The following is a 27505-nucleotide window of genomic DNA, read 5'->3' as shown; positions in this document are numbered from 1 at the left end:
TATTCTTGAATGAATTCATAGACTACATTTTTATTGAAGAAATTCATCATTCTAGTTCAACATTGCCAATTCATACCGTACCACGATCGAGTTGATACTCTGATTCCAATTCTGGTTCGAATTAATGACAACTGGTTTGTACGGTCAGATTCTTCATTCATTGAACCGACAACCAGTTTACAAGATTTTATAGTTACTGTACATATTTTTGTAAAATGACATAAATTGTCTGTTATCAGAAACAATTCTGTTCAATCATCTTGGTTGAGAAAACAAAGCACTTGTAAACTTCAAACCGTATATATTTTACAGCACAGAAACAGTGATCACTTCATCACAAAACATGTGTCCCCTAGTAGCATCCCACCGTACCACCAACATAATTCAGTTATGGTAGAGCAGATAACGGAAAATCCGTTCGAATGCCGCTTCCACTAAAAGGCATCAACGGAGAATGATGCTTTAAATTATCGCTCAACATCCATTAGTTCAGCTCTCAATGGCAAAAGAGCAAATCCATGAAATGTACTTCGAAATTATCAATAATGATGTCTCTATCGTTTTTATTATCTCCGTCTGAGAAATCCTGCAATATATTTTCATTTTATGTTAATGCATCTTCGGTTTATGTTCGCGGGTACGCACTACTAATTTGGACGCGGTTGGCTCCGTTTCTATCGACTGGGCCAGGGACCATGCATTAAGACAAGCCGCGTCATAATTCAACGGATTAAACCTAGTTAGTGCGAGCTGAAGAGAAGCTCGATCGATTTTGGTCCATAACAAGTCAAAAGTTCCTCAAGGTCAATTACAATGAATACATTCTAACTCTTCTCCCTTTCTTTCGCGTCTTATCATTTCAGTCGACGGAGGCTGGAGCTCGTGGGGCCCCTGGACCGACTGCAAATGCCCGGGTCATCCGAAGCAAGGTCAGAAGCGATCCCGGGTGTGCAACAATCCGCTACCGCTGAACAGTGGCGCACCCTGCGTTGGCCACAACACCGAAACCACTCCGGACTGTCTTCCCTGTACAGGTAAGCTACTCGCTGACGACGCCACCACCCGAAACCTGGGCCGACGGAGTGACAAATGCTCCCAGGAGATAACATCGAAATGCTTTTTGTTCGTTCTCTATAAGTTGATTTTATATAAACACAACCTTCTGCTGTTGGGTTAGTTTTTCGGGCTACTTTCCTACTTCACTCGCTGGCGGTTGGTTCCATACATACATAGTAGTTGATAGTTGTTTTATTCGGGTGCACACCTTCTCCGAACGGGGACTAAGTGGTTTCCACATCCATTTTGCACTTCGTTTATGCAAATCTTATGTCACTGTCCTGGCGTCTTCGGGTGCCTGAACAGTAGTGAATTGTTTGCTTCCTTCTACTATTTAGTTAACGCAAATCGGAACCTTGTCGGAGTTAGTTTTTTTTGTTGTTTTTGGCAAAGTAGACTATCTGAAAAATAAATCAAACAATCAATATTACATTTAAACAAACGTTTATTATATTCTACACGTTGTTTCATCTGGAAAAGTGCAATCGATTTTATTTTATTTTTTTGAGTTCAACCCAGCCTGTATTCTGCTTGACTAATCATATGAGTTTACTATCATCATTTGCAATTTCGATGCTTACCCTGGAATTCGTCCCATCCCGTGACACCCACTCACCACCAATGAACCAAACACACACCAAACCATTTCTTGAAATGACCTCGCACCATATCATCGCTTACAGACGACGTACAAATTGTTAATCCTAATGGATTCGAATTAAATGGTAAGGATTAATTTTGAATGCCTTCTCCGTATCTACATTTTATTTGCGCGATAGCTCCGTGTATGTGTAAGTGCGTGTGTGTGTGTGTAGGTGTGGGTAAGAGTTCGTGTGATACCTAGTTTTAAACTGTCACATACTGCCTGCTTCGTTCCGGGGGAAGCCTTCCCATGCGGTTTTCCGACGGTGAAGTGTGACTAACGCACTTGGAGATTCTTCTGGAGAATGTCATCACACTTTCCCATCGAGCAGACCTACATTATGCAAAACGCTACGAGATTCCGTTATGCATCGTCTCGACATCATCTCCGGAACGCTGCGAAGATTGCCTCGGTAGTTTAACAATCAGCTTCTGGAGTAAAATTCAAATGGTAGCAGTGATCGTAAAATTACACAATGTATGGAAGCCGTACCGACGCAACCGACTGTTGCAGATGTGAACACAGCATAGGAGATGATATTTGCCTGAAGTTTTACACCACATTTTACCCAAGGGCTTGCATGAAAAGAGACACGTAGTGGAAGTAAAACCATTGACATTATGACGATGTCCAAAAGAGTTTGTGGGTTATTCACGGGGAATCCCCGGAGCTGAAGGTTGTTTCTGACAGAAATCTTGAATTTTAAGTAATAGAAATAATAAAACTATATTTTCATGGCAACGATAACTATTTTTCTCTGGAAAACGTTGAAGTGCCAAGCGTAAACTGTTTGACTTTACAATCAATAGGCTTCTTTGCTCAGCCGGAATAAGTCTCTAATCGAAACTTTATAGCCATAATGATAGGAAACAGCCCAGTTCCGAAAGGTCCCCTATCGCAGTTAATTATGCAAAGTAATACGATCTCATCGCATAACATAAGCTACATGCTAGACTCTTTACACATTCCGGTACACTTAGGGTTTTTTTTTTGTTCTCTCCGTTCAGTCACTGGCTGGAGTGTTTTCAGATTTGCAAGTCTTTCCATTTTCGCTTTATCGACCATCCAATCTCTATTGATTGCTTAGATTTTTTGTTGCTTTTTTGCATGCTCTCCCTATTCGTCCTATCCAGCATGTTAGCAAGCAGCATACTCCCACCTAGCTCAGTAGCACCATCACCTTCATGCATGTATTTATGTTTGCTCACACCACACACCGTTCGTTCGTTCGTTCTTTCGTTCTTCGGTTCCATCCACCTTCCGAGTGAATTAAAGAAACCTTACACATAAAAGTACACTTCACTGTTCGGCAGCCTGAACCGAACCATATCCCATTTCTCCGTCAAGCTAATTTGCATAATTCAATTTTCCAGCCGGCCGTTGGTCGTCCTGGTCCGAGTGGAGCGAGTGTGCCCCGGACTGTACCCAGACGCGTCATCGGTCCTGCATCGGAGGGCCCATCGTTGCCTCGTCCTCGGCGGCGGCCGCCCTGGTGGCCAATTCATCCACCGGCAGCAACGACAAACAATCGTACGATTCGAGTACCATCAATTGCGTCGGCAAGAGTCTACAGTCGGCCAAATGTAGCGGAGGGGCCTGCAACTACAGCGTTCAAGGTAGGTGGTGCTCCATTTGACTATCGGGGAACTGAAATCCGTATGTAGTTCGGGGGGTTTGGGGTGGGCTCAGACAGCGTGTGATAAGTGGTCTGGAATGCACTGGGATTGGTGCTGTTCATCAGTGCAATTTCGAACCAATATCGTCAATGCACACACACACATCCACATATCACCCAGCTAAAATGCATAATCAGACTAAGCACGGGAAGTGCTGTCAATTGGTTTTCATTTGATAAAATTAGAATTTCGTATTTCAAACTATCCACAGAACGGTTGCGAGCAGTCGTTAACCACAACTCACTCAATGATGGTTTTCGCAAAACTCTTCCGAGCAAATATTATTTGAAGGAAAATTAAAATTTTACGATTGTCATACGAACTCTACGATTTGTAATAAATTTGATAAATTCAGTTTCCACTCAAACTGCTGTCAAACCGTTCGTTTGAAGCCTGTTTAGAATCGAGTTTCAACGCTATTTCTAGAAACCCGACTGTAATGGGTTCTCATGTTCGTCTCTAAGTAAAACAAAATAGAGTATCAATGCCAACGTCACTCATTTTCTGTCATTATTGATTATGAAAGCTTCAGTTGAATATCGACACTGCATAGTATCCCAACTAATAATCTTTTGTCTCGCTAGCTTATTTGTGACTAGTTTGCAATAAGAAAGTTTAGTGAGTATTACTAATATCTAATCACTTGTGTGACTCAAAAGGCGCAGCAACATATTAGAAATAAGAAAAAATAAGTTTCGCTTCAATGTAATGCTAAAATAACTTGCCCTACATAACAACTTGTTTCTAAGAAAACTAGTTGAATCCTGGTTATCTTAGTAAAAATAGAATGATTCCAGAATGCTTTTCTGTCAACAATAAAATAGCAGCATAGTATTTGAAATTACAAACTAGACACCATTTCCAAATTTTGCGAAGATTTTGAAACTTTTGAGCGAAATTCCATCTTGATTAAGTATTTTTTGACGCGCCCTAAACAGAGTTGCAAATTGTCAGTCATGTCGAATGACCTTGACAGACTGACTAAAATCATCGTTTACTGTAATCGGTACGGTCAAAGTGTCTGTCAAATGAGATACTCGATAGTTCTATGACCAAGTAGAAGTATACTCAGTCGAAGACAGACGACTTTTTTGTTTTCTCTCTCATTCTCCTATTCCCTGTTGAAGTAAAAAAAAAAACCATGAGAGTAAATTGATAAAGTTCATTGTTTTTTGCAAAAAGTTATCGGACTTCGGAGTTTATTGGTTTAAATGAATTCAATTCAATGTTTATGCTGCTTGGTTAATATTCAGTCACATCGTAATCAAGCAGTGACAGGAGAAATGAAGATAATGTCAATCGCATCGGCAAACAATGAGCGTCCTGGTGAGTGTAATATCAAGAGAACACAGGTTATGATAGATCGGATCTCAGATACTCAATATATAATGAATGATAGAGCCTGGTTGGCAGCAGTCCAGTGACATAAACTTTCCAATCTTCGTCGTGCAAAGTTGCTAGTTGATAGTGACATTCAGCAGCTCTGGCCCTAAATAAAAATATGTATATAAAGATATCGACAGACTATGAAATTACCCTACGTTTCGAATGCTCAAAACTGAGCCATGTACACTAAATTCTTATTATTTATTATTTAAAAATTCATATAATAAGAATTAAAATATTGTAGCGATCGATGTTTAACACATATATTGTTTTCTTCGTGCTTATGGGAGTGCATAGAGGAAAAATGATTATTCAGCTCCTTTCATCAAAACGTAATTTATATTGGAATAATATTCTAGTAATATTTATGTTTCATATACTTCTTGCGACTCCATAATGGGTTCACAATATTCAAGCCAACAAAAAGCTATATACGTTTCATTTTCGTTATCTTTACATTGTGAAAACCGATCGATGGCTATCAGAATCAATGCTAAAATAGTATGTTATAATCTTGTTACTGCTATATCAATTCACAGTAACGATTTTTCACATAGGCTTACGTGTTCATTATGGTTTCACAACTTCAAATAACCTTCTTTTCAACTAGTAGCTGTCGTAGACTTTATATCTTATAGACTTCTAATGAAGCACCTTCGAGTTCACTCAACCGTCGTTGTCGAAAGTCGTTCACAGAATGATCTTTCCCTCCATGCCTAGCGTCGTCTCCGTATCGATATCCGCCTTTACTTCTTTTTTATGATCATACCTGCTCATTTTTTGCCTCCCATTTGTTCCTATGATCATACCTGTTCATTTCTCCCCTTCGGAATTCTTGGTACACACAACTCAATTTCATACTATTATTTGTAATGTTATTTTCTATGACGCAGCCAACGTTTGAAGTGTATTGTTATTTAAACCAAAACTTTCACATATTATTTTGAATTTATTTCGTGGTATTTGCTAAAATTTAACTTAATTGTATTCAATTTTGCCAGTGAGTGTAACACAGTCATTATTATATAATTTTTTCAGTGTACATATTCCGAAAAAACCATTCACATCTTCATTCTTTATTTGAAGTTGACGATCAAATTGACAAATAAGTACTTTTTCTTGTGCGTATTTATTATTAGTATAAGTTTTTCAACGTAAGTATTTATTATTTTTGTGGTAAGTTCAGTTAATATATAGCAGCAAAATGAATGGCTGTGTTTGAAGATATGTTCGAATTGAGTAGCGATAACTTATAAAAGATAATTTGTCAATATAACAAAAATGTGGAGATTGGAAACTCAAATAACTATTAAGAAACTATACATGTTATGAAGAAATATTGCTCTACCCTTGTTTTAACATAAAAAGGCGGGTGGGTAATGTCACAGACATAACTGGAGGACGTGAATACGAATAAAACTGACATGTTTCTTTCTCACTTCTGGATAAAGATCATCATTCGTATTAGATTGTGTATATTTTTCAACTTTCATTGCTTCGCTTCCAGAATTTTAACGATGCATCTATACTACAGTACGACTAATTGACGGCAAACATACAATTAAATAACACGGAACAAATACAGTTTTATAAATTTAGATACTAGTAGAAATAAACTTCTCAAAATTCTTTAGAAAAATTTTAGCTTTGCGTAATATGTTCAATGGTTATAACTGTTAAAATTAAAGAACTAATATATAAATCTGGGACACGCTCCGATTTCAGCTGCAAATTTTCGCTTCCAGAATTTTAACGATGCATCTATCGAGATCAAAAACTCAGGTCATAAATTTAGTTCTAGAAGTAAGGAACTGAAGTTATTTTTAGCAATTTTCAATTCAGTTTTTAAATCAAGGTTCTGAATTTTGTTTATGAATTCTGAAAAATTCTAAATCATATCTCTGGATTCGAGTCCCTGAATAAGGAACTAAATTTGAAACCATTTTCCAAATCCAGAAATAGGATTCAGTTTTAGAGTCATAGTTTTAAATTCTGAGCCTGTAATCTGGAACTAAATTTTTAAATAGAAGTATGAACTTAAAATTAACTTCAGAATTCAGGTGGACCAGAATCTAGTTTCTGAGATTAGTTCTTGAATTTAACTAAAAATTCAGTACTCTGCTACTGCTGGTTTACTGCTAGCCACGACGTCCGAATGCGAAGAAGAGCTACATTGATTCCACCTGAGGTTTTTACCACCTCATCATTACTGATGTTGGTGGAAGAACCTCAGCACGATATCCAGTTCCATCTAAAGTACTAGAAAAAAATGAACAATTCTCGGTTAAGATTTACCTATTACACTCGGTCAGTAGAACATCGGAACTGATCTGAGCCTGACTACCTCAAAACCGTCGTCCTGGTGCGAAAAAGGCAAGCAAACGTGATGAGTTTTCCTTGTTGTTTCCAAAAGTTTGAGAGAACATAGATTTTGAGTTATGTATGGTTATTTTACACTATTGACAATTTAATCACAAATTCCTGATTATATTTCTGATAGCATGGAGGAAAAATAATGTTGTTGCAGTAAGTATAACAAGAGATATTCACGATCAAAAACTCATCACTCTCCCAGAGGGTAAATTTTGAAAAGGCGCCCATAGTAAAGTAAGTCGTATTCACGACAAAAACGTGCTTAATCTACTTAGTAGTGATACCTTTTTTATCAATCATCATGTGTTATTCGCGTGTACATTCTTCGTTGTGTTCAGTTTTCATGAAATTATTTTAACGACCGTCGTTTTAAATGACTTGTAATTAAAATTTTGTAATTGCAACTAGAATCGAAGATAGAAATTGTGTGAAACCCTCAAATTATTCCTTTCAATCTAAACGTGGGACAATCGACCAGCATAACACAAAATAGTTCGTATGTCCATGAATTAGTATGACGAGAAAATTGAAATGGTTTTGAGCCCAACTTTGAAGATTTTTAAGTATCGTCATCTTCTATGACGGTTTGATATTGAAAATTGCTAACCCTGTAATTCCAAAATGGAAGTAGGAACCGGATCAAATTCACCAATTTCGTATGGGACCATAGATTTAATGTAATTTGAATTTTTGTTTTTTATATTCGTTTTGTCTTTCGTTTAGCTTAGGATCTATTCCCGATACTTACGGAAACGGAATTTGGAAATCGGTGTAGCCGTAGTCGGTCAAATTCGCCTACTGGATTGGTAGCTATTTCATAAGATTCGAAATTTTCGAAAATTAGTGTAGCCATCTTAGAGAAATCGTAGTGCGTTCCACATAAAATTTTTGGGTACTCTCCAGGATCGCAAACCAAATGCCGGTAAAACTGAAATTAGTTTATTTGGTCATCGACTCTCAAAATCTGTGAACCCGAAAAACACAGAAAAGTTTCTGTGAAACTTTTATAATAATCACCCTATATTTCCTGAACCGGAAGTCGGCTCTGATTGAAAAAAAGGAGGTTTTTTTTGGGACCTTAAAATAATTTATTTGACTGCTAGATGGCGAAATCGGTTCTGCCATTTACGAGGAAAATGAGTGACATTATATTAATTTCATTACATATATCATCCTGTAGTTCCGGAACCATAAGTCGAATCCAAATGAAATTCAGAAATCTTATATTGGAGCATAGGACTGGTAATATCTGTCTAGGTTTGTAGACTTCAGTTAAGTCTTCTCCTAGAAAAAATATATTTTCACACAAAAATTTTGACGAACTTCTTCGAATGGTATAAGGGTGTAAGAAGTGTTGTTCTTCCACCAATTATTGTTCCAAGCAAAATAATTAATATAAATACGAAATTGTGTTGAATTTGAAAATACTGCCATCTTTCTGCCATGTTCGAACGGTTATGTTGCCAAAAACGAAACGTCATGATAACGGGTGTCGTGCATAGTCTTTTAGGTGCTAAGAAATACATGCATAAAACAGTATTGAAAATCGTGTTTTACTTTGCTCCGAAACATCGCTTTATCATCATGCGCGTAAAACTTCTACTACTACTACTATCGATATCTCTGTTAAAAATGAATAGATTTCAACAATCTAAAATTGGTTCGATAGCTATTACTGTGCGGAATCTAAGTATAAAATCATATTTTAATTTCAATTCAAATAAAATTTGATAGATTGATGTACATCATTCATTCGCTTTGATATTCAGTTTCCTTTTGCAATTCCAATGTGGTACAATTGGAAAAGCAGTTTCTCGGATTTTGATGTTTCCCTAATGTCAGCTATTATAAACAGGCTTAAATTCAGCATGCTAATCAATTATGATTGATTAGCTTGAAACAGAGTCCAGATAATGGTTATAAAGCTTTTTCATTACTTGCTTTAAACACTTATTTTGTTTTGTTACTTTTTTTTGCATTAGACAAATGTTTCATCAACACACCAAATTTTATTTCTACCTTGTTTCTAATTTCCCAGAAGCACAATAACACAACAATACCTCTGAATGGAATGAAATTTTCCAGTTTGAACGGATTTTCAAATAGTGACGCCATCTGTCTGTCAGACTAAAGACTTATTGACAGACGGATTGACGGATTATTTACTTATTTGCCCAGGGCCCTCCTAATATTGAAATACTCAAATTATGAAAAAATGCAAAAAAAAACTATTCGAAACATTCGAAATTACTCATTTAAGAAAACTGCAACTTTTAATGCATTCTTGGCGATATCAAATTTAAAAACTTCAATTGGCTACCCTGGTCGAAAAATGGGACATTCAACCGAGCGTTCGATTCTACCGATGCGATGACTGAAACCACCCGCGTAAGTTGCAACTCCACAAACGGCCATCCATCCGACAGTGCGTCGTCCTTCATCAGACTGTGCAGCCACGAAAGCATGCTGGAGATAGAGCTCCGTTGATTTATTACAACGTTTATCACTCATTTGCATAATTTTTTGAGTAAACAATTTTTCCCATCGCCGAACGCGGCCTGGTATCTAGGATTGCACGCTAATGGGCGATGATGATGATGATGATGATGGTGGTGACAGCGGCCGGTGATGATGTTCGTCATGCTTTTCGTGCAATTTTCTTTCGGTTTTCCATTTGTTTTCATGCAAATCCAGTACCGGCATCATCAGGCGGCAGCAGCAGTTCTTCAGTTAGCTAGTAGGGCCAGAGATCCATTAATGCACACTAATTGGGATGCCACGCCGGTTGTTGACAAAAACATTCACACGCGCTTCGGTGAATGTTTTTGAGTGTGGTGCAGAAGAAGAAGAAGAACTACGGGGAACGTTTCCAATGTGGGCTCGGAATGATAAATTGGTTGGGATTAAAAATATTTATTGATCCTGATGGTATGGGCCGATCAAGGCAAGGACGGCACTTTGCTTTGCTGAGTGCAGTCTGGGTGGAAGCTGGGACATTATAAATCCTTAATGGAAATATTTTGATATGAGATGCTTTTTTGTCTTTTTTTTGTTTGAAGGATGCTTTTGGAGGCTATGAAGCGCAGGACTTTTAATGAATAATTGCTCTTTCTTGCTACTTTTATTGTTGCTGGCTTCATTAACGCTGACAGAAAAATTTAAATGGTCGGCCTTAAAAATACTAATGAACTTGTTATATGCCAAGCATATATGTTTCATGATTGCATGTGTCATAAAAAAGGACGCTGTTCATCGCTCCCTCGATGCACAGCGTAACTGGAAGTGATCCGAATGAAGTATAACACTATGTAAACAGAAATTGCTGACAAAACTTGGCTATGATTGGCAAACAATCATTATCATAAATAAATGTTTCGTCCTACGTTATGGTTGCTTGGAACTGCTGCACTTTTGTGGATTCGCCGTCAGCAAAATACCACCATCAAGCCGAGACGGATGGTGTTTGTGTTGGAATCATTTTAACTGCTAAGCGGATTCTAGGCGGCTGCTTATCGACAGACGGGGTTGACATCGTCCCGTCGGTAAACAGATCTAACCTAATCCCGTTAGCGTCCAAGATATCCGGCGGAATGTCGAGTGGTAAACGGATTGTTTGAATCCTTTTAGTATTAATTAATTAATTTAAGGCTTACCACGCGGTGTTACCTTCACAAGCACTTTTTTTCTTCGAATCGAGCCTAAGTTGCTGAAAATGATATACAAATCTGGCTGAGTTGGTTCGATTGTTTATATTATATTTTATCGCTGTTGCACCCCACTGTCATTAAAATCCCACTTGAAGCTTAAAATGAAATGTAATGTACCGAAATTCACTAACTGTCTCGATGAAAACGATCACGACACTAAATCGTCAGATATTTTCGAGCCCAAGCAAAAATAGAATGAATGAACGGTTGTATCCCGAATGACTGCCGGTAGACCAGCCACTCTCGGAGGCGAACATGGCCGGCTTGGTGATGATAATCCCATGTGAATGTTTCATATGAATGCAAAGAAATGGGTATTTGTAGGTGTATTATTGAAGATTGACTGAACGTGGCAGCTCAATAAATAAAGGTTTTGTTGAATTTTATCCAGCTATTCCATATTTTGCAATCAGCTTATTTCAATATTTCAGTACAATAAAAAACACCGTTGGAAGTTCATCTTCTAGCTTTGCCTCGTTGGGATCACAAGCTTGCATCGTATTTGTTGTCAATGACCATTGATTTAAACATTCCTGTTTTGATTCTTGACAGATATTATGCATGACCACCGCAGCGCTGAATTTTAACGATGAGCGTCGCTCGAACATCCACTCTGAATATACCATCAAACTGTAAATATAGATTATACCCAGATTTTTTAATAAATTGTTAAATGGTAAGAATTGCATTGACTCTGCTACTTTTCTTTGTATCAACTGAATAGAATGAACAGGTTAGAACAGACAAAATTTTGCAACGAGCTCAGAAACTTTTGCTAACGGTATGTGTTTGCGTTTCTCCAGCTCTGACGATAATTCGATTTCGCGTAGGGAAGACTAGGGCTAAACCACACACGTTTTGGAAATTGAAAAAATACCTAGGTTTTCTGCCAATTTATCTCTACCATTGTGCAGTTTCAACATTCAACAATTTCCAATTTGAAATATGGATAAATATGCATAAGTTTTGGTACCAAGTCGCGACGAAATGACCAACTAAAAATCTAATATTTCAGAAACCACAGCGCTAAACTGAACTCCTCATGGGGCTAAACCACATTATAAAGTTTCACACAAAATTAAGTACGAATCTGTGATAAATATACTTTAACCTCTTTGTTTGCCCACATTCATGTAGAATGTCTTAGATTACCATGACGAAGTGAGAGCTCAAGGATACTATTTAACATTAACTGTATTCAGAGCTTTTTTGTGGGGGCACGCGAAGAAAATTTCGAAAATATCAAAGCAACTCATGTGGGCCTTTTTAAGCTGATCATACTTTTTTTGTTGGATGTTATGGCTAAGACCATGGTTTGGTCCATGTCGCCAACTGTTCATACTTATCAATCCGTAAATTAGTTTGCTCATCAACAAACCAGATCAACAAGTCGAAATAATGTTGATACCAAGGATGGCTTTTATCGTATCAAAGAACGTTCTCTACAAATTTTTCACATGATTCAATCAGTGTCATCAAAGAAAGACGGATATCATCTCAGCAACAAGTAGTTCTTGGTTTGTACAATATGTATAACTTACATATTTCGATTTAGGTGGAGATGGCGGTACAATTTGAACTGCTTCAAGCACTGATAAACCGAAGGCGAATCGCGAAGAAATCGAAACGAAATATGTACTTTTTGCACACACCAAAAACCCCTAAATGTTCATTTAGAATCAATACAGAAGAAATTCATTCGCTCCGCTAAGAACGATGAACTCCTTTGACTCTTACCACATTGGGTGAGAAACGATACAATATCTATTGATTTAATTTAACTCCATACACAGATTAAACCTTGTATGGAGAACTGAAAAGACTGATACGTAGTTGCATCCAAGGATGGCTTTTATCGTATCGAAGAATGCTCACTCGCAACTCTTCCACGATTAAATCGGTGCCATCAAAGAGAATCGGAAATCATCGCAACAACAAAAAAACCGGCATATTACATTTAACATAGAATAGACACTAGTGCGAGAGCGAATTTCTCTCGGTGAACCGTCTGAGAATCAACGGCTAGCACGCTGCTGTGGGGATTATCTCTGAAGCAACAAACGGTCGCTTATTCTCGTTTCGCGATCCGATTCTGTATGGGCAGTGGATAATTGCTATAGAATCATTTTACTATTGCCGCTTATTCTAACTATGTGCTTATAACCTTTGTATAATTTGTGTCTATGAAAATGTATGTGAATGCTCCACACAAGGGTTTTTAAATATTGCAACCTAGTATGAGAATCATCAAGTCGAATCATCGATTCGATTTTCTGCGATAATAGTCAACTTGCGATTCTCTCTTGGTAAATTCCACACAGCGGCGATCATTATCAGACTGAAATTTTTTTTAAGGCCCATGAAATGCTCAGAGTATGAAGTGGAGCGAAGAAATGTAGAAAAATTCTCTCGAGGTTCATGCATTGAGAGACTCGAATTCTTGTAGCATCTTCTACCGGATTGAAAATGTTGTATACAATATAGATAAAAATCGAGCAGCTTCTGTCAAATTTTCAGCAATCACCAACACTGGTTGCATCAATGCGTGACAGTTACATATTAAATGCTATGAAGGACCGTAATCGCATTCATGAAGACTGTCCCAGAACGCACTTTAATTTCGCTGTTAAAAAATCACAAGTGTTAGATATTCAAATTTTATTCGATATTCTGATAATATTAGACTACAACAACAGAATATTATTCTCAACATTTGCTACTTAGCCATTGTAGACTAGCTGGCGCACCTTCTTGCTAACGTTCCTCATTAAATTCCGTACATACTTCTTGGCGACAAGTTTTGACACTTTTTTCCAATCTTTTTCGAACTGTTGAATGGTTTTGGCTGCCGAAACATGTTTCCTAAGATGTGCCTTCTCTAATGCCCAAAATTCCTCAATTGGTCGAAGTTGTGAGCAATTTAGAGGATTCATGTCTTTTGGGACGAAAGTGACATTTTTGGTAGTATACCATTCTACCGTTGATTTCGAGAAGTGGCAATAAGCAAGATCTGGCCAGAAGACAACAGGATCCTTGTGGCTTCGAATCATGAGTAGAAGTCGTTTTTGTAAACATTCCTTGATGTATATTTCGCTGATTATTGAAGGAGTGATGATAAAGGGTTTCGAAATCTTACCGCAGCTACAAATTGCTTGCCAGACCATAGCTTTCTTAACAAATTTTTCGACTTCAATCGATGTCTCGGACTGGTTTAACACTTGCCCTTCTCGCACCGTATAATATTGTGGTCCCGGCAAGGATTTGTAATTGAGTTTCACGTAGGTTTCGTCGTCCATGATTATGCAGTTCAAATTTCCGGCAAGAATTGTATTGTACAGCTTTTGAACCCCCGGCCTGATCGATGCTTCTTGTTTCGGACTACGTTTTGGTTGTTTCTATTTCTTATAGGTTCGAAGATTCAAACGATCTTTAGCACGAAGAACATTTGGCTTCGAAGTGCCCACTTTTTTGGCCACATCCCGAACTGAAACCTCCTTCTTTTGCTCGAACGCCTTCAGTATACGTTTATCCAACTGAGGGTTAGCAGGACCTTTTTTACGACCCGTTTTCGGTTTATCCTCAAAGGTGTTATCCTCACCGAACTTCCTGATGGCATTTCGCACGACTTTTTCACTTACTCCTTCCATTTTGCTATCTTTCTCAGTGACAGTCCGCGTTCTGTGCACCATTTGTACACAATTTTTCGACGTTCGTTCTGCTGAAAGTCCACGCATTTCGAAAAAACCAATGAAAACGAATAAACAACTACACAGGTGGTTAGAGAAAAGTGTAAACAACTGCAAAATTGACAGATTCTGAACCATTGCGAAATGGCTGCGATTTTTGGCTGCGTACAGTCTTTACAAATCACATGAATAACATTTAGCACGCTGAACAGTAGTCAAGTGAGTCATAACTCTAAACAGAATACTGCAATGATGCTTAGAAAAATTCAGTAGACATTGTGATACTTTCAGATTCAAATCTGGTAAATATTCTTTTTTCTGCGCGCAAATTTGCTAGCTTCGACATCAGTCCATCCATTTCCAATTATACCAGAACGATCGAGTACGAGTAGTAAATAGTATTTGAAATGAAGAGCTCTTCGATTTAAGTTCGACATTAGATCACAATACTCGACCGTGAATCATTCGAACTGAGTGCCTTTAAAGCTGCCTGTCTGAAGGAACAAAAAAAATCGCTTGCCGCAGATTCTTTGCTGAAGTATCAATTTTACTCCACACAGAATCGCATAGATTTCTGCTTGGAACACAGTAAAGTATCCACCAAGTGAATGAGAATGTTCTAGTTTCATTTCATGACAGTAGACACCAGCAGAAGCCCGACACTCCAACAGAAAACCGTCATGAATTCGCAAGAAATTATTTTCGTAAACTAATCGCGCAACAATTTTTTAATAATTCCATCAAGTTTGGACGCCCCCTGGATGTTGGCGCTTGTGGCGAACGCCTCACTTGCCTCACCCTCACTAACGTACTGTTTGTCAAGTTGCATTGGAGATAGTAATAGTGAATTCATGGTTACGTTTCAATATTCAAGTGAAACTTTGACAGTATCAAAGTCTAAGCTAATCTTCGATACTGAATCTTTAAATTTATTGAGATTTATTGATTCATTTGATTAAAAATGAACGAATACACCGTTTAAATCTGTTGAGTAAGCTAACAAATGCCATCACTTACACGTTCAAACACCGAATAATAAAAATTGATTTTGCACACCCAGGCCATTGAAATGGCCTTCGAATAAACACACAATAAAAATTCTTTCGATTGACTGCTTTTAGCAAATAGAATAAACGTGACTTAACGATTGAATTTCCGAAATGTATTCCGCATTACCACAACCAGCGAGATTAAAGATAAACGGAGCAACTCGAAGCATTTAAATAACACACCCCGACTCCAGACTGCACAGGGCCATCAACCGAACCGAGCAACCGGCTATGGGAACCGGCATGACACTTGATATTATCCAGCTCAGTAACCGATCGAAACACTATCGATAAACGAATGTACGCCTCATCCGGTTCGATCCGTTCGCCATGAGTACGAGCCAAGGAAAAAAATCCGTTCAGATTAATCAATTTTCGAAACTCATTTGTTAGCACCCTGCCACTAACTTAGAGCTCCGTTGCAGGAGGACGAACTCTATGCAGCTCGTTGTGCGGTCATACAGCGAAATATTTTCCTCACTTCAAGCGCCTTGAACCAGTGCCAGCATCATTATTCTTCGAAATGACACACTTATTACGCAACGATCCGGCACACATAACACAGAAGTAAATGCACATGGCCACCACCCGGCAGCCAGTGACAGCCGAAGGCACTCGTCAAAATCGGCCAACATAATTAATGATCCTTCCGCCACCGCCGCCGCCGTGAACTGAATGGATGACGTCGCCTTCGAACAGTTTTTAGACACCATAAATATCTGTACATGGCATTTATTACATTTATTAATCCACGCTTCCGAATAGTATTTGGCGGGAGGTGCCGGAAGAAGCGATCTTTTTTTTTGCTCTCTCTCAGCCCACTTCATTCTCGGTGATGGATTTTCCAACATGCATACTGAGAGGGAGGTTCCGAAGTGATAATGGATTCTGAAATCCCAGGCTCATCCACTGGTCCCGGCTATCATGGCAAGCATTTATGCCGGTGGAAGGGTGGAAAAAATGTGACACCACTTGACTTGGCTCAAGCAGGATGTGCCGCAGCCAGCCAGCCGGCCTGTCAGAAACATAAAAGTGGAACAAATCCAGATGAATGCAGTAACGAATGACAGTTGATGAACTTTGATTATTTATATTCGCATGGCTAATGGCGACGAAAAGCGGGATATGCTTCCTTCTTCGGAAGAAAATGGAAAATTTCCATTAGTTATTCTATCTACATAAACGCTGTATCGATTTGTTTCACTTTGGGCTTACAGTGAGAACATTCTGCTAGACTAGGATGCTTCAAATTTGACGGGCATGACATACGAGGATTTATTCTGAACATTTACACTCCTCATCGCTTCCGGCTTGGGCTGAGAGCGAAGAAAAAAAAACGGATTTCCTCGGTAATGGTGAAACTTTCCCAGTTTGCACAGACCGAAGAAAAGGAAAAAGATGATAAATTGGCTTTTATTCAGATTGTTTCATGTTTGAGGTTGCCGAACCACTCGCAATTCCCTGCCCGGTCTAACAGGGGGTCACAACATAAAGGCTCTAATAACCCCAAGGATATTTATGGTCAGGGGTGAAAGTCTGCGCTCTTTATGGGTTTCTTGCGTTATGACGGATCCCACTTTGTTCGATGGAAACGGTGCCATTTCGTAGTCGAGCGGTGCAACGACATTCCGTTCCGTTCCGTTCGCAAAACTTTCTAGACTAAACTAAACAGTCCGACTATACAGATAACCAGCAGATATTTGTGCCAGGAACAGGACCAGAAGTGCGGGCAAAATTGAATAATGACATCAATACACAAACGCCGCGAGGGTTGATTTTGTTACACTTCGGCTGCAAAGCGCAAACAACGCACCTAAAACCTACACGAGACGAGGTCACATCGTTCGCCGCCGTTTGCACTGGAGACAAAGTTTGAACTGTCAACCAGACTGTAGCAAATGGGTTCATCAAATATTCAAATGTGTGACCGACCCGAACGATGAACGATCCTGGCCCGGAGCAGATCGACAACGGCAACTGTACGACAGGGAGGAACAGAAGGTGGGGGAGGGGGGGGGAGGTTTTCGCTGCGGATGGCTTTGTTCTACATACACTTCGATTCCGAGTGACAATGTCGTGCGGTTACCTTTAGACAGCGGAACGCAGGTAACCCGATTCAGATCGATGTAGATACAGTGGGTGGTGTGTGGTTTTGTCATGGTCGACGATTGTAACTAACAGGCGCACTGACACTGGTCTGTGGTTTTATTAGAGCCTTCTAATGAAGGATGCCTTCGGACGAATAAAAGTACTTTACTGTCAGCTTGGGGATAGGATACAGCTACAATCGATATGATACTGAGATACGCTTCTAGAAATCCGAGAAATCGCATGACTTGTATTCCAATGTTAAACTTGATTTTCAATTGTAAATCGAGAGCTTAATACACATATATTCTTATAGTGAGTGAATATTTGAGTACGATCTTTCCTTGCAAAAAAAATTCTACAGCGAATTTCTTATAGCAAATTGTTTACTTAATTTCGGTAATTTTAGAACAGGAAAATAGTATGTAACGCGAATGTGCAGTTTGTTATTAAGTTATAGTCGACTTCCGATTCCGGTGTATCGGAGTAAAATGTGATAAAAAATGAAAAACTTCACACGATTTTCTCAGAGACCACTCAGCCGATTTCCATAAACTTAGATTCAAATGAAAGTTCACATTGGTTCAAAGCCTGTCAGTGAGTTGTATCCGAATCCGAACTCCGGTTCCGGAGTGACAGGTTAAAGAGTGCAGTTAAATTTTAAAAGGGCACACGAATTTCTTGTTCTCCGAGACTGTTGTACCAGCTCTCATGTGAGTGTGTTTAACCTATCCCAAACCCCTCTGGTAGAGGATTACAGAAAAAGATGTTTCCATGTGTTTTGTTTATACATGCAAATAACATTAGTCCAGGGCTCAGGCAGGTGTTGACTAATTCGAATTCCGATGACCCATTTCGTATACAGAGCAAATTGTGATCCGAGGTCACAATTCCATCGACCAGCCCCTTCTAGACAATTAAATTTTCTTGCTGAATCTCGACAAAAAATGCCAAGATTTGCACAGCCGAGTGCTCGGTAATCGTCTCGGCAAAATGTATAATTATCAGGTGTACAACTTTGCTTCCGCCGTTTTCCGATAGGTGGCTGTACCGGCTGAGACTGGTTAAAATACATAGATGATAATGCCTTTAAAGTGAGTGTGTACAGTGCCTGACAAATTGTCATCGCCGTTTCAGTGACAGTTGTTCTTGTTTTCGTATTATTCACGCTCGAAAATGTCTGTTTATGTGCCCAATTCTCGTCATTTGCGGGAAGTTTTACATTTCTGTTACAATTCGAAAAAAATGCAACTGAAGCGCATCGAATGCTTTCAAAAACTTACGATGATGCTGCTCTGAGTAAAAGAACGTGTCGGGAGTGGTTTCAACGTTTTAAAAATGGTGATTTCGAAGTCGAAGACAAACATGATGGTAGAAGAGAAAATACCTTCAAAGATGAATAACAATTTACTACGAGCTCTTTAAACCGGGTGAAATCACAGGAGATCGTTACCGAACGCAACTGATGCGCCTTAGTCGCGCGCTAAAAGAAAAGCGGCCACAGTATCAAGAGCGACATGGTAAAGTCATCCTCCAACACGACAATGCTCGGCCTCACATCGCAAAAGTGGTCAAAAAGTACCTGGAAACGCTGAAATGGGAAGTCTTGCCCCACCCGCCGTATTCCCCAGATGTTGCCCCTTCTGACTTCCACCTATTCTGTTCGATGGCACACGGCCTGGCAGACCAACATTTTCAATCCTTCGAAGAGTTGGAAAAATGGATTGCTTCATGGATAGCGTCTAAAAAGGACTCCTTTTTTCGAGCCGGGATCCAAAAATTTCCGGAAAGATGGGAGAAAGTTGTCGCTAGCGACGGACAATACTTTGAATAATACATCTGTAAGCACTTTTTCGCAATGAAGCTTTAAATTTTGGAAAAAACGGCGGAAGCAAAGTTGTACACCTAATACTGAGAATCTCGGAAATCCAAAATTTGTTAACTATCAATTATTGCCGAACTTGTCAGTCGAAATTTTGCTGTTAGCTCGGCAAAAGTTATCAGGATGGAATCAAGAGTTGCCGAGTCATCAGTAATCGAAAGAAAGAAGGGTTTTTCTTTATTATTGTATGGAATAAATACTACAAAAGCTTGTATGAAATAAATATTACAAAAGTTTACTAAAAGGGTTGATTTTCGAAAAGATCATGTTAATTACTGAGTAGACAGTAAAATGTTGTGTTGCCGATATAATTCGGCATGTTATTATGCCGAGATCGAGAATCTGTTTTAAGTGTGTATACGGAATGTTTGCATCGTATATAAACACGCGTATTTAGTTTCTGTTCTTCAGCTTTGTATGAATAATAAACATTTATAATCTTACCAATACTCGAGTTTGCGTTTAATGTTTCATTTTTTGCCGTATCGAAACCTTCCAAATCAGCAGTCTTCTGAATCTGCCAATTACACCCTTGAAACATAGTTTAACATTGCACACTTCTGAATATTTTTTCTATAGACGCTCCTGCATAATACACTTATAATAAAAATAGTATTATTGTTTATACACAAAATATTATTCTTATTTTTTAATTTTGATTTATCATATCAAATTATATAAGGATGATATGTAAAATTCTAATTTATGAATTACAAATAAATGCTGCAGACGGTTTACATGAAAACAAATAGAGAATTTAAGGTCACAATAAGGGTTTAAACACACTTCAGCAATAAGACTTCAAGGTGAAATACATGACCTATTTGAAGTATTTTCAATATTTTTCGCGTTTCAAATAAATTATTACATACAAACCATTTTGCATCCTCTCATTCTGCTACTAATGCAGAAGGCGATAGCACTCAGTCGACGCCGTTCTATTGACAAAATGTTATCATAAACACAAGGGGAGGCATGAGATAGGAATTTTTGAGCACTTAGTTATCTCACCTTTTGACGACCAGACTATTGTACCAACTCTCATCAACTAAAATTCAAATGAAGGGTTCCTTAGTTCCATAGCCTTCTATGAAATTTTATCCCGATCCTATTTCCGGTTCCGAATAACGGCGGTAAAATGTGCAATAGAATGCACTACATTTTTTCAACAATTGTTAGACCAATTATCGCAAGTTTTGATTCATATGGAAAATATCGTAGCTCCGTAGCCTGCTTTTGTAAAAAGTGCACTCGATTTTGTTCGGAAATTGCGGTAACATTATTTTGTATATTGAGATTCCAATGAAAGGCCTTATGGTCCCTGCTTTTGAATTTTATCCAGAACCGGCTCCGAATTGCGAGGTAAGAGGTGCCAAGGAAAGGCACCTGATGTTCTTAGACTCCGTTGAGCCACATAGCCTGCTTGAAAATTTTATCCGGATCCGACTTACGGTTCTCGAGTAACGAGGTAAAATGGGTAAAAAATGTGGAAATGTGCACTCGACTTTTTAAGGTTATGATAGAAACATAACCGGATGACGTGAATTCGAATAAAATGGCTCGTTTAGTTTCTTCAAAGTTAAAGAATATGAATTCTGGAATTTTGTCTGGACCTGGATTGTAATCAGCAGTTGAATTTTAGCATTCTGACCCAAGATTTAGTTTTCAAATTTGGCACCAAAGTTCAAATCTATGCAACTAGAAATTTCATCATAAATTGATGATCAGATTTTCGACGGTATGTAGCAAAAATTATGTTGATACGTTAGATACAAAAAGAAATATTCACGATCAAAAACTGATACTGAGTGATACTCTCTCTCTCTCTGGGGTAAATTATGAATAGATGCCCTATAGTAAAGGAAGTCGCATTCACGACAAAAACTTGTCTTTGTTTTCATCCGACTCCGTTGAAACGATTTTTGCAAACTTCAATTAACTTCTAAGGTCTTATGGTCATGAAGCTCGTTAAGAAATTTTATCCGGATTCGACTCCCCGTACTGGAGTAACGAGGTAAACTGTGAAAAAATTGTTAAAAAGTGTACTCGATTTTTTCGGAAACCGCTGGATTAATTCTTGCATACTTGCATGAAAGCCTGATATAGAATTTTATTCAGATCCAACTTCGGGTTGACGAGATAAAATGAGCCAAAGACTTAACATAAGTATTTTAACGAATAATGTTAAACCAATTTATGCAAACGTTGTTTTAAATGTAAAGTCTCATGATCACACATGGCTTGCTGTGAAATTTATCCAGATCCGAACTCCGGTTCCGGAAATATAAAGGGAGAGTGTTAAAAAATTCTAGCCGTCGTTTAAGGTGGCGCTTCAAAGACCGTACACACTCTACGAAACTGTGCTAAAAACTGATTTAATCAGTTGATCGGCTTCCAGTTCCAAGAGTACCCGATTTGATGACCGAAAACTCTTAAAAAGTAAAATTTATTTCGACTTCTCCGAGATAGTTGAACAGATTTTCAAAAACTTGCCCTCGAACGAAAGGTCTTATAGCGTTGTAGAGAAATTTTATGCAGATCCTACTACCGGTTTCGTTTTGTGGGGCGGAGAGTGCTAAACATTTCAAGCCTTAATTAAAAATGTCGGTTGAAACTAGTTAAATGTGTAATGTTTACATTGTGTAAATGTTTGTAGAAGTTTTGCAATCGATGCGATGATAGAATCAGAATTGGCGTAAAACTATGTTATTTCTATTTTTCTCAGTGTGTCATCGGCAGGGAATTGTACAATCTGTACAATTGTGTTTTAAATCGGTACAACGAACGTTAACCCCTTGATTGGAAGGAAATAAGTGGCCCAAATGGATTGCCATAGAGTGAAATGAATCACAAAGCTAAAGCTTTCAAAAACGAATCCAATCAGTTCTGTAAGACATGTGGCGAAAAAACATTGTGTTTGAGTAAAACTTTCGTACAAGACGCGAAAAAACACAAAGGACTACAATCGTATTAAACTTTGAATTTGATTTAAATCCGACTTTCGGTTCCGGAGTTACGGGATACAGTGTGCAAAATGAACTGGAAAAGTGCGATCGATTTATTCAGAGACCGCCAATCTAATTTTTTACATACTTCAAATGAAAGGTCTTTTAATTTCATATAACGCTCGAGATAACGCTACCAAATTTCATTAGGATATGACTTCTGGTTCCGGAACTACAGACTGATAAGTATAAAAATAGGCGTGTTTTTGTACATGAGACCAAAATTCAAGCCAAGTACATTCAAATAGCTATAGAATTCTTCAATTAGACAGGTATGGTTAGCTGATAATAAAATGCGTAGATTTTGGGTATGCCGGATCGTCGTTCCTTGTTCCGCAAGTACCGGGAAAGTTCTCGTGTGCTCAGAACCGGAAATCACTCCAATTTCTCAGAAACGGTCAGACCGAGATTTAAATGAAAAGTATTATATTCCCATAAGTTGATGTAGAATTTTATCCAAATCTGGTTTCCGGTTCCGGAAGTATAGAGTAGTGTATATGATATTGCAGCCTGTCATATAGATCGATAATACAAAAAAACGTAAAAATTCTTCTGAATTTGGTTCAAAACTGTTACAATTTATAGGATATGCTAGTTGCTGGCCAAACGAACCGATTTCAGTTACACCGGTTCCTGATTTACCGGAAATAGTAGTCGAAACGGTGCTCTCTTCATTTTCTTAGAAACAGCTGAGTCGATTTTCACAAACTTAGACTGAAAAAATTCGCCTTTTCGGGCCAGAAAAATTTTCTGACCTTATGTGCGGGGCTGGGAATCGAACCCAGGTGGACTGCGTGAAAAGGCATCGACTTACCCATCACGCTATACCCGTCCCCGAGGGTCAACAATCTCTTAGTCATATTTATGAAAACATGTGTTGTATGAGAAAGGCATCATTACATCACTATGTGGATTGCACAGAAATTTAGTTAAAGAGGTAGTTTTTCGGCTTGATTTGGTGTCTTGCCGTTATACTAAAGTGGTCGAGAAGTGACATGCAAGAACTGTTATAAAAATTATATCAATTGATTTAATTTTTCGGTATGTGACGATCAAAAAAGCTAAATATACTACTGTGGGCAAAGACTTTGTTCATAATTTCAAAGCAAGACTTTGTTCATAATTTCAAAATTCTTTATTTATTCTTGCAAATCTAATTCGACCCCCTCAAATTAATCCCCCGGCCCCAATACACTTGTGAAAACGTTTTTTCCAATCCTCGAAACAGTTGTTAAAGTGAAGGAAGAGCCTTCAATGCACGTAGCGATTCACATTTGATGTCTTCAATTGACTCAAAACGATTTCCTCGAAGCGGTCGTTTGAGTTTACTGAACAGCCAGAAGTCACACGGAGCTAAATCAGGCAAATACGGCGGTTGCGGAACGATATTGGTTGAATTTTTGGCGACGCTGTTTTTCGAAAAAATTGAGTGATTTTGGAACCAATCGTGCTTTCACTTTTCTTTGGCCCAAATGATCTTTCAAAATGGTTTTTACTAATCCTTCCAATATTCCAACGGACCTAGTAAGGTCTCCAGATCCTCTATGAACAACTTGTACCAATCAAAAACACATGCTCGCGACATACAATTATCACCAAATTTCTACGCTTTTCAGAACCAGAAATGTCATTCTGCACACAACATTAATTGGAACTTCTTTGTTGAAGAATTTTACTAATTGTAAAATCGCTGATTGCACTTTTAATACTTCAGACAGACAAACGTATACTGTTTTGACGCGACACTTGTCACAAATGTCACAGTCAGTCACAGTCACAGTCATATCAACATAGAAAAAAAAATGTTTCGACGAATAAGGTTTCCGCGCGAAATATAATTCAAAAGTCTTACTACTTTTTGTCCACAGTAGTATGAAGTTGAATGGCGGATAGATATTGTAGATAGAATTAGTTACAAGGTTAGAATATCTAACCGCCTTTCAATTTCATATAACAGCATATTTAGTCGTAACATGTCAAAAAATACCAATGAAATCGATAGAAACAGTAGAAATTAGCGGTAATGGAAATAGTATAACAAAACAACTTCAACATTGTACCAAAGGACCGCAGTTCTCTAGATACCCCCGAACTTCGAACTATAGAAAGTTATATAAGTATAGATAGGTAAATAGGTAGAATTATTTTGCTAAAAAGTTGAAAAAAGACTTCCAGGCAGCTGTTAGTTACGATTATTTTCTGCAACTAACCGGTACAGTTAAAAACGGCTGCAAAGTCACAGATGTCGAAATATTATATCATCCCAACCGTAAGCAACTGTTTAATTTGTTGAACGAGGCACGAAAGGGAACTGGGGTGATGTTGGCTCATTCATTAAAACTTCAAATCAAATCAGTCTACTCATAAACGAAATGAAATACGAGTTAAACTATGACGGAATATGTACAGTGCGAATGTTGTAAAAATTGTATTTTTTCAGAATAAAACATAAAGGCTAGAGAATCGTCTGAGCAAATTCACACAAACTATTACGAATAATTAAAACAGTATATACCGATAGCAATCGACGAATTGTTAAATCGTGTCTGTTATCAAATGTTCTGTTTCCTTTCGTTTACCATTTGCGTTCATATTTATTTGTGTACTTATTAAAATCTTATCTTTTGTTGTCTATTCAAGGGATAAGACACAGGTCATCCAACTGGCCAAATCGAGTTATACTCCCCACAGGAGATTTCAGTAGAAAAAAAATCTCTAATTGCCTGTCAAAATTCAACCCCAACTCCGCAAATCGTGCTACCGGTCCAATCAGAGATATCAACCTAGCAAAGAAAACTATTCAATTAACGCTTTTCCCAGCTGGTGGTCACCTCTCCTAATACCTCCTTCTACCGATTGGGTCGGTCCTGATGACCAGGCCGTCAGCCGCGGTACCGGCTTTTGTGGTACGGCCGGAAAAGCTTGTGCGTGATGACAAAGAATTACACCACCCAATTTAGCGTTTTGACACGTTCCGGCGCGATAGGTTCGGCACGACATCAACAATTTGTTCTCTACAATATACCTACCGCTGCGTTTGCGATCGCATTCGCGTGTGTGTGTGTGTTTGGGCATGGCTTATTTATTCTACGTACCCGATGCCGGAAGAGATTTGAAAGCGAATGGTTTACAAATCGTTGCGATAATTATGCCGAGATATGGACCGCCGGCAATTGAGCTACCCGAACCCGATGATGATCATCGGCCAGAGGTCGTTAAGTTTTGAGCTATGGTCACGGAACGAAAACGTTTTTTCTAGGTGGGTAGGCGTAGGAGGATGAGGAGGAGTGGAAAACATGGTGTTCGCTGATGGGTCTAAAATCGGGTTCCATTTATGAGTGTACCGAAACCGTGTGGGGAGGCAGTGGAAGCCGCGTTTTCCCCGATTATCAAATTACGATTTGTGCCGATGAGAACGGTTTCAGGTTAGCGTGTGTGGAGTAGTGAATTATACAGAAATGGTGAACTTTCCAGACTTGGGCGTTTGGGTAAACTAAACTGTTGAATCAACATTTTAGCTATAAGGATTGGTGATGTTAGGGTTGCAGTCACTGGAAACAATGCTGAGTAAATAGGAAACAGTTTAAAGGAAACATCCTTTGAAAAACTTGATTTGGATTTGTTTTTCGGCTTATCCAAAACGGGATTGAAATTTTTGACTAAAGTATTAAAATCGAAGATTGTACTGTATTGGTCTGTATTTTGAATGATTTCAAAAACGTTTAGCTATCTAAAATTATACTCATATCAAATCCTTTCCTTTGCTACACCACCAGTTGAAATCGATTAAAAAAATTACCCCCTCCAAAACAAATCCATATCCGGTGCTGATTCGAACACAACTTGTTGATGATGGCGGCCAGTCATGCAAGGGCAATAAAAACGAATTTACTAGGCATGCACGTTTGTTAGGTAATATGCACCAGTCTGGCAATAGAAGCTTCAACAACTAAAAATGGGGAAGCCATTTTCAAGCTAGGATAAATTGCTTCCTTTTTCCTGGCGGTGAGTTGTATAATGCAAAAATCTTTTGCTCCCCCATTGTTGCCCAAGACCCTACGGTGGATTAAATTCATGAGTGAACCGTGGGCTCTATCGTAAGGCTGATTACACATGTTGGTCGAGGTATTGAAATACCACCAGACTAAGTGTACCGGAGAGGGCAAGATAAATTTTGCTATTAAATTTTTGATCCGGCTTGCAGGAAGTAATATAATTAGGTTTTTTTCTAGTTGTGAAAACAATGATTTAGATTGTACTCATTGAGAAATATTGTCGTTGATAAAATAAAGCATTGCAGCTCTGCGGTGTTCTTCGAGTATTTGTAGGTTTATGCGCATACAACGCGCTTTTTCTGATGGAAGAGGAATTTTGGTGCAGTTTAGTCTATGAAGCGCCTACAGTAGAAATTGTATTTTGGACAGATTGGATGCGTTTTTCGTGTGGGTTACATCTACCTTATGATCAAAAAAGAACCGGAATTTTCATTTTAAAATTCCCGCGCTTTCCGGTTCTTTTTTTATCATAAGGTATGTAGCAGTATTCCAAAACAGGCCTAAGATAAGTTTTATATAATAATTTTATTGTGTAAGGGTCCTGAAAATTATGACTGAATCGTTTATTGAAGCCTTTTTTTTATTCAATAACATAATATTTTAGGCACACTGCTTAAGCTATACGATGCCAAGGGCAGTTTCTTAATTTATTTAACGACTAACTTAATACTAGTATAGTATCATTAGGTGATGTCGTATTGGGGTCGCAATGGTCGATTTTGGCAGATCCAGCCTTCAGCTGGCGATCGGTAGTGGCCGGTTAAGTGAATTTAATGAAGCCTAACATACTATTTGCATTATTGCTAATTGTATTATAATGCTCCACGAAAGTATGTTTTGAGTCTAAAATTGCGCCTACGTCTCTATTAATTTTACATTTTTCTACTGGTTGGTTTCCT

At 38.3% G+C, this 27505-nt stretch overlaps 1 protein-coding gene across 2 annotated transcripts in view; it reads left to right on the top strand.

Moving 5' to 3' along the window:
* LOC131429611 (netrin receptor unc-5-like) overlaps positions 1-27505 on the top strand; it is a 532527-nt gene that overhangs the window by 270064 nt on the left and 234958 nt on the right. For both annotated transcript variants that reach the window (XM_058593842.1, XM_058593841.1), the window contains 2 exons: positions 864-1034; positions 3073-3315. In XM_058593842.1, the coding sequence (XP_058449825.1) occupies positions 864-1034; positions 3073-3315 (414 nt within the window). The remainder of the gene's footprint in view (positions 1-863; positions 1035-3072; positions 3316-27505) is intronic.

This window comes from Malaya genurostris, chromosome 2, assembly GCF_030247185.1.
Source record: "Malaya genurostris strain Urasoe2022 chromosome 2, Malgen_1.1, whole genome shotgun sequence".
Classification (NCBI taxonomy): domain Eukaryota; kingdom Metazoa; phylum Arthropoda; class Insecta; order Diptera; family Culicidae; genus Malaya; species Malaya genurostris.
This window is presented reverse-complemented; position numbering and strand designations above follow the sequence as displayed.